General features: G+C 45.6%; 1 protein-coding gene across 7 annotated transcripts in view; it reads left to right on the top strand.

Moving 5' to 3' along the window:
• Positions 1–14021, top strand: part of LOC110521031 (serine/threonine-protein kinase MRCK beta) — a 133497-nt gene that overhangs the window by 43663 nt on the left and 75813 nt on the right. For all 7 annotated transcript variants that reach the window (XM_036975510.1, XM_036975509.1, XM_036975512.1 and 4 more), the window contains 4 exons: positions 1718–1918; positions 6603–6851; positions 11978–12221; positions 12415–12534. In XM_036975510.1, the coding sequence (XP_036831405.1) occupies positions 1718–1918; positions 6603–6851; positions 11978–12221; positions 12415–12534 (814 nt within the window). The remainder of the gene's footprint in view (positions 1–1717; positions 1919–6602; positions 6852–11977; positions 12222–12414; positions 12535–14021) is intronic.

Here is a 14021-nt window from a genome sequence, read left to right as displayed (position 1 = left end):
TTGGGATGTTTAAAGCTTGGGAAATCTTTTTGTATCCAAATCCGGCTTTAAACCTCTTCACAACAGTATCTCGGACCTGCCTGGTGTGTTCCTTGTTCTTCATGATGCTCTCTGCGCTTTTGACGGACCTCTGAGACTATCACAGTGCAGGTGCATTTATACGGAGACTTGATTACACACAGGTGGATTGTATTTATCATCATTAGTCATTTAGGTCAACATTGGATCATTCAGAGATCCTCACTGAACTTCTGGAGAGAGTTTGCTGCACTGAAAGTAAAGGGGCTGAATAATTTTGCACGCCCAATTTTTCAGTTTTTGATTTGTTAAAAAAGTTTGAAATATCCAATAAATGTCATTCCACTTCATGATTGTGTCCCACTTGTTGTTGATTCTTCACAAAAAGTTTTATATCTTTATGTTTGAAGCCTGAAATGTGGCAAAAGGTCGCAAAGTTCAAGGGGGCCGAATACTTTCGCAAGGCACTGTAAGTATTTGACCCCCTCTCAATCAGAAACATTTCTGGCTCCCAGCTGTCTTTTATACAGGTAACGAGCTGAGATTAGGAGCACACTCTTAAAGGCAGTGCTCCCAATCTCAGTTTGTTACCTGTATGAAAGACAACTGTCCACAACTGTCCACAGAAGCAATCAATCAATCGGATTCCATGTACCGGCTCATTGACTCTGTACCGGTCCTCCCTGCATGTAGTCTCATTACTAACCGGTGCCCCTGCACATTGACTCTGTACCGGTATTCCCTGTATATAGTCTCATTACTAACCGGTGCCCCTGCACATTGACTCTGTACCGCTATCCCCTGTATTTAGTCTCATTTCTAACCGGTGCCCCTGCACATTGACTCTGTACCGGTACCCCCTGCATATCGTCTCATTTCTAACCGGTGCCCCTGCACATTGACTCTGTACCGGTACCCCCTGTATATAGTCTCCACATTGACTCTGTACCGTAATACCCTGTATATAGCCTCCACATTGTCTCTGTACCGTAATACCCTGTATATAGCCTCCACATTGACTCTGTACCGGTACCCCCTGTATATAGCCTCCACATTGACTCTGTACCGGTACCCCCTGTATATAGTGTCCACATTGACTCTGTACCGTAGTACCCTGTATATAGCCTCCACATTGACTCTGTACCGGTACCCCCTGGAAATAGTCTCATTACTATCCGGTGCCCCTGCACATTGACTCTGTACCGGTACCCCCTGTATATAGCTTTGCATGTTATTTTGCTGCTGTTGTTTAATTATTTGTTACCTTTATTTTAAATTTTTTACTTAACACTTTATTTAAAAAAATATATATTAACTTAAAGCATTGTTGGTTAAGGGCTTGTAAGTAAGCATTTCACTGTCAGGTCTACACACATGCTCTGAATACAACAGGTAACAGACTAAATTTGATTTGCTTTTAAATGTTTCTAAAATGTAAATGTTTAAACTTGATGAGGTGTTTGAAGGCCGTAGTGGGTTTTTCAAATAATATTTGAACCCTCATATCAGAGCAAACACAAACTGGGTTTTTAATACTTAAATAGGGTCTCATTATACACACCCAAACCCCTTTGATTTCATCACAGCAGGACCTCTTTACAAGTACAATGTTCAATCGTGCTTCTCTGACAACCCTTCAATTCCACCCCTCATTTGTTGTTGCCTACCTCTCTCCCCCCTCTATCCTCTCCTATTCTAGGTCCAGTCGTCTGTGGCTGTTGGCACTCCGGACTACATTTCCCCTGAGATCCTGCAGGCTATGGAGGACGGCATGGGGAAGTACGGCCCAGAGTGTGACTGGTGGTCCCTGGGGGTCTGTATGTATGAAATGCTCTACGGGGAGACGCCCTTCTATGCAGAGTCACTGGTGGAGACCTACGGCAAGATCATGAACCACGAGGTAAACTTGAGGAAACTGGCTGACATTTTTAGTCAGTTTAGTTTGTTGCGACAATGTGGTGATGTGAAGCGGAAAGTGGGCCTTCAAAGTCCATGCTTTCACACATTTGTGTCCATTCCTAAAAACAAGGAAAGGAAGCAAGGATAGGATGCCATGCAAGATAATTGGGTCACAGGTATGTGTAGGGAAATCTGGTCTTAGATCTGTGTTTAAGGACCAGCGTGTTGCCTACCTCTGAGTCAGGACAAAGTGACTAGCTTGCCACAATCTAGTGAATTTAGCTTGTGTGTGTGTCATCAGCATCCAAACTGCCTTAGTGACAGCTAGCAACTCGCATATGCTTTTCCTGCCTCCTTTTCTGAATCTATTGGCCAGCAATAAGTCTTACATATTCCAAACATTTGATTCATGATTTTTTTTTTACACGTTATTGATTGTTTACTTCCCAAATGTACAGTATTTCACCGTGTTTAACATGATTTTTGAATGACTACCACAAATGACTACCACATCTCTGTACCCCACACATACAATTATCTGTAAGGTGCCTCAGTCGAGCAGTGAATTTCAAACACTCATTCAACCATAAAGACCAGGGAGGTTTTTCAATGCCTTGCATAAAGGGCACCTATTGGTAGATGGGTCAAAATAAAAAAATAAAAAAGACATTGAATATCCCTTTGAGCATGGTGAATTTATTAATGACACTGTGCGGGGGTATCAATACACCCAGTTACTACAAAGATCTAGTCATCCTTCCTAACTCAGTTGCCGGAGAGGAAGGAAACCGCTCAGGGATTTCACCATGAGGACAATGGTGACTTTACATCAGTTGGATCAACAGAATTGTAGTTACTCCACAATACCAACCTAATTGACAGAGGGAAAAGAAGAGAGCCTGTTCAGAATACAAATATTCCAAAACATGCATCCCGTTTGCAGTAAGGCACTAAAGTAATAATCTAAAAAAGGTGGCAATGCAGTTAACATTCTTCCCTGAATACATTACTGAGTACCACTCTCCATATTTTCAAGCATAGTGGCGGCTGCATCATGTTAGCTTGCTTGTAATTGTTAGTATGCGGAGTGCCAGGATTGCATAACTGCTAGAATGGCCATGAAGGTCATTCTGACTGATATTTCAATTGTATAAATATTCCATAATAAATAATATGTTGCTAAATAAATGCATTTATTATGTTAAAATAAGTCATAAGAAACCTGAATGGAAGACAAGTTTCCCGCCCAGCTGGCCCATCCAAACTACACTCAAACAATATTGAAACTAATTCCACACATATAGTAATAGATGTGGCCTAAAGACAACATTAAATTGACAATGGTCTGATGGGTGACAATTTATAAATTGTTGAATAGAGAATGGAGAGACTGATGACCTGCGGAGAATGTATTGACGGCGTGCATTGACAAAGAAGCAAGGAGCTTACCAAATAGCACTCCTTCCATGTCATTCTACAGATGTCCATGCAGGCCAGATGTTTTGATTGCTATTACCTTAAAAAAGAAAAAAGTTTCTGATGAACCTATTTTTGTCAAACAATTGTACAAATTGTCTTAGCGCATTGTTGAAACAACGGCACTCCACGAGTGAAATCCAATTTTGTATTTGAAATGCTGGCTTTTGATAGTTTTTCGGTTTTACGTACAATGCATTTGGAAAGTATTCATACCCCTTAACTTTACCCCACATTTTGTTACATTACAGCCTTGTTCTAAAATTGATTAAATTGTTTTTTTCCCTCAATCTACACAAAATGCCACATAATAACAAAATGTCACATTGAACCCAAAATGTCACGTATTTGAACCCTTTACTCAGTTCTTTGTTGAAACACCTTTGGCAGTGACTACAGCTCCGAGTCTTCTTGGGTATGACTCTACAAGCTTCGCACACCTTTATTTGGAGAGTTTCTCCCATTCTTCTCTTTCAGCTCTTTCAGGTTGGATGGGGAGCATCACCGCAACAGCTATTTTCTAGTCTCTCCAGAGATGTTCGATCATGTTCAATTCCGCGCTTTGGCTGGTCCACTCAAGGACATTCAGAGACTTGTCTAGAAGCCACTACTGTGTTGTGTTGGCTGTGTGCTTAGTCATTGTGCTGATGGAAGGTGAACCTTCACCCCAGTCTGAGGTCCTGAGTGCTCTGGAGCAGGTTTTCATCAAGGATCTCAATGTACTTTGCGCTGTTGTTCTTTCCCTCGATCCTGACTCATCTGCCAGTCCCCCGCTGCTGAAAAACATCCCCATAGCATAATGCCGCCACCACCATGCTTCACCGTAGGGATGGTGCCAGGTGTCCTCCAGATGTGACGCTTGGCATTCAGGCCAAGAGTTCAATCTAGCTTTCATCAGACCAGGGATGTGTTTTGTTTCTCATGGTCAGTGTCCTTTAGGTGCCTTTTGGCAAACTCCAAGTGGGCTGTGATGTGCCTTTTTACTGAGGAGTGCCTTTTTACTGGCTTCCGTCTGGCCACTCTACCATAAAGGCCTGATTGGTGGAGTGCTGCAGAGATGGTTGTCCTTCTGGAAGGTTCTCCCATCTCAGTGGAACTCTGGATCTCTGTCAGAGTGACCATCGGGTTCTTGGTCACCTTCTTGGACACCTCCCTGACCAAAGTCCTTCTCCCCCGATTGCTCAGTTTGATGGTCCCATACTAATTGATGGTTCCATACTAATTCCATGTAGGAATAATGGAGGCTACTGTGTTCTTAGGGACCTTCAATGCTGCAGAAATGTTTTGGTACCCTTCCCCAGGTCTGTGCCTCGACACAATCCTGTCTCTGAGCTCTACAGACAATTCCTTCGACCTCATGGCTTGATTTTTGCTCTGACATGCACTGTCAACTGTGGGACCTTATATAGACGTGGCCAAGTCAAAGTCCAGACCTGAATCCAATCGAGAATCTGTGGAAAGAACTGAAAACTGCTGTTCACAAATGCTCTCCATCCAACCTCACTGAGCTCGAGCTGTTTTGCAAGGAGGAATGGGAAAAAATGTCAGTCTCTCGATGTGCAAAACTGATAGAGACATACCCCAAGCGACTTACAGCTGTAATCGCAGCAAAAGGTGGCGCTACAAAGTATTAACTTAAGGGGGCTGAATAATTTTGCAAGCCCAATTTTTCAGTTTTTGATTTGTTAAAAAAGTTTGAAATATCCAATAAATGTCGTTCCACTTCATGATTGTGTCCCACTTGTTGTTGATTCTTCACAAAAAAATACAGTTTTATATCTTTATGTTTGAAGCCTGAAATGTGGCAAAAGGTCACAAAGTTCAAGGGGGCCGAATACTTTCGCAAGGCACTGTATTTATTTTTCAAAACATTTCTGAACCGTTTTTGCTTTGTCATAATGGGGTGTTGTGTGTAGATTGAGGGGGGGAAAACATTTAATCAATTTTAGAATAAGGCTGTAATGTTACAAAATGTGGGAAAGCCGAGGGGTCTGAATACTTTCCGAATGCACTGTATAGCCTACATTAACATAAATGTAATGAAATTATGTTCTTTCAAGTATTTACATATTCTAATGTTACTAACACCTTCATAAACTAACACCTTCATAAACACAAGCAAATGACATTGGCTCGAAGGGGGGGTCCATTTATTTATTAAACTGGTTAGCTATTGGTGTTCCTCGAGGCCCAGCTATTCTACTGTTAAATATACATATGGTCATTGTGACCTTCATGGTGCTTTGAGGATCAGTTTTTGTATTTTGTTATTTGTCTTCTAGTACTGCTAGTGTAAAATACACATTTAGGGAAGGTGGATTCAAGGTTTTTATTGAAAAAGGTCAGATTGGCTGTTTTTTTTTAGCAATTCTAGTGTTTAGGATTTGAGTTTTTCAGGATGAAATAGAAACGTAATGGAGCTAAGCACAGACAAAATCCTAGCGGTAAACCTGGTTGTCTGCTTTTCCACCAGAAATTAATTCACCTCTCAGCAGGACAATAACCTAAAACACCAGGCCAAAATGGTTGTCTATCAATGATCAACAACCATTTTGACAGAGCTTGAACAATTTTTTTTAAATAAAAATGTATACATGTTGCACAATCCATGTGTGGAAAGCTCTGAGAGACGTACCCCGAAAGACTCACAGCTATAATCACTGCCAAAGGTGCTTCTACAAAGTATTGACTCAGGTGTGAATATTTATGTAAATTATATATTTCTGTATTACATTCTCAATAAATTAGCAAACAATTCTTAAACATGTTTTCACTCTTTCATTAGGAGATATTGTGTGGAGGTGGCTGATTTTATATATATTTTTTCTTGATTCATTTTCAGCTCAGGCTGTAACACAACAACATTGGTTGAGGTGTTTAAATACTTTGTGAAGGCATATATACATGTATATCTCTGTAATTCTGTTGATTTGCCCATTTCCTGCTGTCTTTCTGACTTTTTCTTTGTAGGTCTCACTGCTGTCCTCCTACTTCTTTTGCCGTTCCTGTGCCTCATTTGGTCAGGCTCCCTAATGTTACCCCCTCTTTCTCTGAACTCTCCTTCATCGCTTCCCCTCTCTCTTTCATCCCCCTCCTGCTTCTTTTGCAGATGTTTATATGTGAGTCTTTTAGTGTTATTGTAATGAATGCTATTGACACTATAAAGGAGATTTTAAGTCCTGATTCCTCTCTTCCCTGCTCTCTCACAGGAGCGTTTCCAGTTCCCCTCAAACATCAGCGATGTGTCGGAGGACGCCAAGGACCTGATCTCGCATCTCATCTGCGGCCGCGAGCGCCGCCTGGGCCAGAACGGTATCGGCGACTTCAAGGACCACCCCTTCTTCGCCGGCATCGACTGGGATCACATCCGCTCCACTGAGGCGCCCTACATCCCTGACGTCAGCTCGCCATCTGACACCTCCAACTTCGACGTAGACGACGATATTCTTAAAAATCCGGTGGGTGGACTTGGGGAAACAAGCTATCTAGCTCGTTAACGCAAAGTGGAAACGAGCTAGCTCGTTAACGCAAAGTGGAAACGAGCTAGCTCGTTAACGCAAAGTGGAAACGAGCTAGCTCGTTAACGCAAAGTGGAAACGAGCTAGCTCGTTAACGCAAAGTGGAAACGAGCTAGCTCGTTAACGCAAAGTGGAAACGAGCTAGCTCGTTAACGCAAAGTGGAAACGAGCTAGCTCGTTAACGCAAAGTGGAAACGAGCTAGCTCGTTAACGCAAAGTGGAAACGAGCTAGCTCGTTAACGCAAAGTGGAAACGAGCTAGCTCGTTAACGCAAAGTGATGCCATCTGGTGGTAAATGTTAATTACTGCAACTCCAGTGTTTTACTGGTGTGCTTGAGATCCCCGAATGTACTGAACAAGACTGGTTACCTGCATCAATGCCTCTATCTCGTCATTTAACATTCAAACATGGTGTCAGTCGGATAACTAACCTTGCTTTCCGCAAATTAGAGTCACCTGTTCTGGTTTACCAAAAAAATGCTTATTTGAGTAAAACTTCGCCGGAATTGGCCTTAGCTAGAGTGAGTTTGCTGTTTAGCTTCAGTGTTGTTAGCACCGGTTAGACATGGCAGTGAACATTCCCCCTCCCGCCGTTATGAAGCTCAGCGGGGATTGGAGCACGAACTGGGATACGTTTAGAGGTGAATTAGAGGACTATGCGCTAGCAACGGGACTTGTGGAAAAGGATGATGAGGTAGTGGCTGCCACTTTGAGGACTACAATGGGAACTGAATGCCGACACGTATATACAAACACAACCTGAACCTGACAGCAGCTCAGCAAGGTAATGCTACAGCTATTCTTGATGCTCTTGAACATTACTTTAAGCCAGCAAAGTACGTTATCTACGAGCGTTAAGTTTTCGGGTATTGCAAACAGGAGGACGGGGAGTCCATTGACGGCTTTGTCACTAGGCTAAGGGAAAAGGCAGCTTATGGTGCTTTAAGAGATGAACACATCAGAGATAAGATTGTGCTTGGCCTAACTGATGAGGGCACCCGCAGACGTTTGCTGACAGAACGTGAACTGACGCTGGTCTTGACAGTGGAGACATGCCGTGCAGCAGAGCTTACTGATATACAGATAAGGTCCATGGAGCTAGAAAGGCAACATATGGATAATGTCAATGCTACATTCAGGCAGCCAGTAAAGAAATCCCCCTTTGCCACAGCTAATGCTAATACTACAGCCAACTCTGCTGTAGACAACCCAATACATGCTGATATTGTAGCATTTCTCATGGATGAGGAAAAGAACACTGCCTAGCCTATGGAAAAATATGCAAATCCTGTAGTACAGCTAATCACTTCGCAAGGGTCTGCATGAAAAGCAAGAGAAAGGAGGGTAAAGTGCACTCCATGGAAACAAACACAGATGAAGGGAATGACAGCACAGAGGATGTATATGCTAGCGAGTGCATAGGGGCAGTGAGGGCAAAAGGACAAAGTGGTTTGTCACTCTGCTACTTAATAATAAACCACAGCAATGCCAGCTAGATTCAGGGGCCACATGTAACGTTATGCGTTAGGAGGCTCGCACCCAGAGACAAACTCACACAGAGTAGCACCAAGCTGAAACTGTATTCAGGCCAGTTCATGACCTCTTTAGGCCTGTTTGTGACAGTGTATTTTACGTGGCCAGAAACACACCCTTGAGTTTGAAATAGTTGAGGCTAGTCAACAGCCATTACTGTCAGGTTCTACATGTGAGTGCCTTGGGCTTATTAACTTCACCATTCCAGCTGATCTTAACATTATAGACAAAGTCCAGGCTGGGCCCCTGAGCAAGGAGACACTCTTAAGCAAGTACCATGATGTCTTCAATGCCCCGGTCGAGTCAGTTCCTGGGGAAGTCCACTTTGAGTTGGACGCAGCAATCCAGCCTGTCCAGTGGCCATGAAAGCAGCTACGAAGGCTCAGCTTGACAAACACGAAGCAGATGGCCACGTCATATCCGTCAGCCTACAGACTGGATAAGTAATATGGTAATCGTCAAGAAACCAGATAAGCTACGGATATGCATTGATCCTAAACACCTCAACCGGGCTCTGCGACGTTCATATTACATTATGCCCACGTTGGAGGGTGTTCTTTACAAGCTCCCAAAGGCCAGAGTCTTCTCGCTCGTGGACACCAGAGATGCCTTCCTGCAGTGCAAGCTCAACGAGCCTAGCAGCTACATGACCACCTTTTGGACACCCTGGGACAAGAAGAGGTGGTTGAAGCTTCCGTTTGGTGGCTCCAGAGGTGTATCAGCGGAAACAGCGTGAGCTGTTGATGGGACTCAGTGGCGTGGAACCCATAGCAGATGACATCGTCGTAGTGGGCTGTGGGGACAGTGATGAGGCAGAATGTGACCATGACGCCAAGCTGCTGGCCCTGATGGTCAGATGCAGACAGGTCAAGCTAAGGCTAAGCATAAAAAAGCTTCAGTTTAAAGTGCCAGAGGTCCGCTTTCATGGGCACATCTTGTCCTCCACTGGATTGAAGGCGGATCCTGAAAAAGTGAAGGCTGTCTTGGAAATGCCCCACCCATCTGAAGGGAGTGCAGCGCTTCTTCGGATTTGTCACCTACCTGGCCAAGTTCCTACCGCGGCTCTCTGAGGTGTGTGAGCCACTAAGGAGGCTCATGGACAAGGACAGCATCTGGCATTGGCTCCCAAAACATGACGCAGCGGTGAGGGAAATAAAACAACTGGTCACCCAGACACCTGTACTGCGATAGTACGATGTGTCAAAACCTGTCACGATTCAGAGTGACTCAAGCCAGTATGGACTTGGCTGTTGCCTCATGCAGGAGGGCCAGCCTGTGGCATTCGCCTCTAAGGCACTCACTCCAACAGAGCAGAACTATGCCCAGATAGAGGAGTACCACAGCATTGTGTTTAAATGCCAACGCTTCCACCACTACCTGTACGGGCGCGACAACATTACAGCAGAGACAGATCACAAGCTCCTTAGTGCTATATACAGCAAGCCTCTACTGAATGCCCCGAAATGACTGCATAGCATGCTACTGGCCCTACAAAACTACAACCTCAAGGTGGTGTATAAGCCAGGGCCAGAGATGTATGTGAGTGACACGCTCAGCAGGACTACTGCATCAGGCACTCACACACGCTCCATGCATGAACAACACGCCGGGTGCAGCTTACAAACAGAGCAAGTGGATGTTGAACACATCAACCAGGCTGACTACCTCAATGTTACGGACCAGCGCCTTATACAAATCAGACAGCACACAGACAGGGAGGGACGAGCAACTCCAGGCATTGAGGTCTGTTTTTCTGATGGGCTGGCCTGACTGCAAGGAAGAAACTTCTCTAGTGGTCAGAGAATATTGGCCAGTCAAAGAGGAGCTCAGTGTTCAAAACTGAGTAATTGTCAGAGAGTCATTATTCCCCTGTCTCTGCTCTGAGATGTTGGCGCGCGTGCACTCGAGTTGCATTTGAGGTGAGGCCTGTTACAGACCAGCACGTGACACACTGTATTGGCCAGGAATGCAGAGTGAAATCAGACTGTCAGTAAATGTACAATCTGCAATGAATATGCCATTGAGCAACAGAGAGCGAGACGACGATGTCCCACAAGCTACCGATGCGCCCCTGGCAGAGAGTAAGTCTAGATCTCTTCCAGCACAGTAGCAAAGACTTTCTGCTGGTAGTCGATCATTACTCAGACTTCTGGGAGATTGACCTCCTCCCCAACCTCTCAGCAGAGACAATGATCCCAATTCTCCGGAGTTGAGTTCCGAAAATTTCCTGCAGAATGGGAATTCGAGTACATCACTTCATCACCACGGCACCCAAAAGCTAATGGGAAGGCGGAGTCCGCAGTCAAAATTGCAAAGAACCTCTGCAAAAAAGCTCTGCGAGAGTGCAAAGTTGCATGGAAAGCAATCCTGCAGTGGCGCAATACCCGACAGAAGGTATGGATAGCAGCCCGGCCCAGCGCCTCATGGCACGGCGCTTAAAAGCAGCTCTGCCAGTAGCCAGCACTCTCCTTGAGCCATGTGTGGTGACAGACGTGCTGGTGAAGCTACGTCACAGAAGACAGGTCCCCAAGTTCATCTACAACAAATCATCAAAAGACTTACCTGAGCTCAGGGTGGGTGAAACGGTGCGAATGAAGCCACTACCAGGAGACCGGACGGGCCTCTGGAGACTCGGATCCTGTGTACAGAAAGTGGCACCACGCTCTTATTTGGTCGAAGTCGATCACTGTTCCGTTGTACCAGGGTTGACCTTCGGATTTCTGAGCCAGCACCTACTCAGAACCCCGATGGTCAAAGGGGGCGCATGACGAAAGACGGAACCCCAGCAAGTCACTTGGGGACTGAGGCACTGGGCGAAGAGCCAGGGGATCACAGGATCCCTCGCCCATCAATACTCCCCTTAGACAGTCAGGTGACATGCCTGTGCGGGGACCCGCAGTCCTCGCAGACAAGCCCCCTGTCTTTTTACGCTGCGGGCGTCTTTCCCAGCCACCAAAAATACTTAATCTATAGGTTTCCCATTTGGGATTGTTGACACAGAGATAAAAGTGAAAAGAGTATCAAAATGTGTTAAATTGTTACCTGAAAAAAATACAAAAAAAACCTACACTGTTCATGTTGGAAAATATTACTAGGTTTGTTTTGTTAGTGAATTGACTGCTCCTGTCCTATTTTATAAAAGGCAAGATGTTATGGGTGTAAGATGGCACAGTGATGCCATCTGGTGGTAAATGTTAATTACTGCAACTCCCGTGTTTTACCGGTGTGCTTGAGATACCCGGATGTATTGCAATGTGCTGAACAAGACTGGTTACTCGCATCAATGCCTCAGTCTCGTCATTTAACATTCAAACAGAGCTAGCTAATTAATGCTAACTAGAAACAAGCTAGCTCGTTAACACTAACTGGAAAGACACTCAGTTACAGTCCCAGGTCCCTGGTTATGAATGAAAACCATAAGTGGTTTTGTCCTCCACGACCTCAGTAGTTTAATTACCTCTTCCCTTGGTCAGTTTGGCTGTTTGACTCTAACCGATTTCTCTTTCTCTTTCTTTCTCTCTCCTACCCAACAGGACATTGGCCCTCCAGTTACGCTCACAGGCTTCACTGGCCAGCACCTGCCCTTCGTGGGCTTCACTTACACCACGGGCAGCTGCTTCTCGGACTGCGGCAGCGTCAACAGGGCCGGACTGTCCGACGGGGGCTCCCAGGAGGGCGGTCCCAGGGACCAGGAGAGGGAGCTGGGGGTTGAGGTTTTCGAGAGGAGGATCCGCCGGCTGGAGCAGGAGAAGCAGGAGCTGAGTTGCAAGCTGCAGGGTGAGAGGGCAAAAAGAAACACACACACACAGATCGCATGCGTAGACACACACACCAGCGAGGCCATGAGAAACACTCACACAGCATGCACACACAGACAACTTTGATACACACCCTTAGTGTCCCACAGTTTAAAGTGGACATGACTTCTGACCCTTGACCTGTGTTTCTTGCCCCCTCTGACCCCCTCCAGAGTCCACTCAGGCTGTGCAGTCTCTCCACGGGCCGGGCCGCGGTGCCTGCACCCAGGGCCGAGACAAGGAGATGAAGAAGCTCAATGAAGAGATTGAGAGGCTCAAGAAGAAACTTGCAGGTCAGTGTCTCTCAATGTAACCCAATCTGGCAACCCAATGTCATTGACTAGCAACTCAACATTGTCTGGGTGTTGAAATCAGGCCTGGCTGGAACACAAAGGTCAAATACCTGAAAGTGTTTGATGTGCCCTTGGTTTACTTTTGGGGCTTTTCCTGGGAAAAAACGTAGTGTTCTGACCCAAAAGGTTTTCTTCAGGAGAATCTACCAAAATGGATACCATTGCTACAAGGGAGGAAGATTGAAATTCAACGGGCACACCGAATCTACAGTAGCAGTAATAACCATAGCCGTCCCCGCACCCTCATATTCTGCCTGTTAACAAATGAGGACCGAGTGGATATTCTGCGGTGAACCAGAGCCCTGGAGAACCCACCAAGACATGGGAGATCCAATCTGGCACTCTACCCAGAATACAGCATTGAAACTGAAGAGGAAATCCTTCGACAATGACAAATGACAACAAGAGGACTTCACCCGTTCCTGATATACACAGCCATCCTGAAGATCAGGAAACGAGTTTAGGAACACTCCAGTATTTTCCATAATGTGAAAGAGGCATAGGCTGCAGCTGAGGACAACTACTAGAGAAGGACCCTGCTTATCCCCCCCCCCCCCCCCCCCCATTCTTCCAGATTCTCCCCATGGCAAATTAAAGAAACAGATAACCACGCGGCCCCCCTCCTTCCTTGGATACCCCATCGCATGAAAGGTCATCTTAACTAGTAAGATGGACTCAACTAATGCTAAGCTAACTAGCTAACGTCACCCATGTTTATTTGTTATTCAGTGACATAATGTAGTTTATTTGGTATGAGGGGCCTGGTGGATTTGTTAACAGGGCTGTTGGCATGCTGGTTATATGGCTAAGATGCAGCTGGCTGGCACATGGCTCTCTAGCTGAGTTGGCTAGCTTGCTAGGTTAGCTGGCTGGCAAGTGGTTCGCTAACTGAGTTGGCTGGCTGGCTAGGTTAGCTGACTGGCACGTAGCTCGCTAGCTGAGTTGGCTGGCTGGCTAGGTTAGCTGACTGGCACGTGGCTCGCTAGCTGAGTTGGCTAGCTGGCTAGGTTAGCTGGCTGGCACATGGCTCGCTAGCTGAGTTGGTTAGCTGGCTAGGTTAGCTTGCTGGCTCGTGGTTCGCTTGCTGGCTCGTGGTTCGCTTGCTGAGTTGGCTAGCTGGCTAGGTTAGCTGGCTAGCACGTGGTTCACTGGCTGGCTAGGTTAGCTGGCTGGCACATGGTTCGCTGGCTGGCTAGGTTAGCTGGCTGGATAATTATTGGGTTCAGGCTGCAAACTGTAGCTGGCTAAAATATTTAGTCGTCAGTAAAGCAGTCCTGGTGTAGGGTAAACATTATGGGGATTGACATACAGAGCACTCAGCTTGGTATGAATGTGTTCTGTGAAAGGAATTTTGCCACGTATTCATGTCATGTTGGATAAAAACAAGTGGCTGACAGAATGGGACTGGACATGGGATGTGTGTCGCT

The sequence above is a fragment of the Oncorhynchus mykiss genome, chromosome 4 (assembly GCF_013265735.2).
Source record: "Oncorhynchus mykiss isolate Arlee chromosome 4, USDA_OmykA_1.1, whole genome shotgun sequence".
Taxonomy (NCBI): Eukaryota; Metazoa; Chordata; class Actinopteri; order Salmoniformes; family Salmonidae; genus Oncorhynchus; species Oncorhynchus mykiss.
This window is presented reverse-complemented; position numbering and strand designations above follow the sequence as displayed.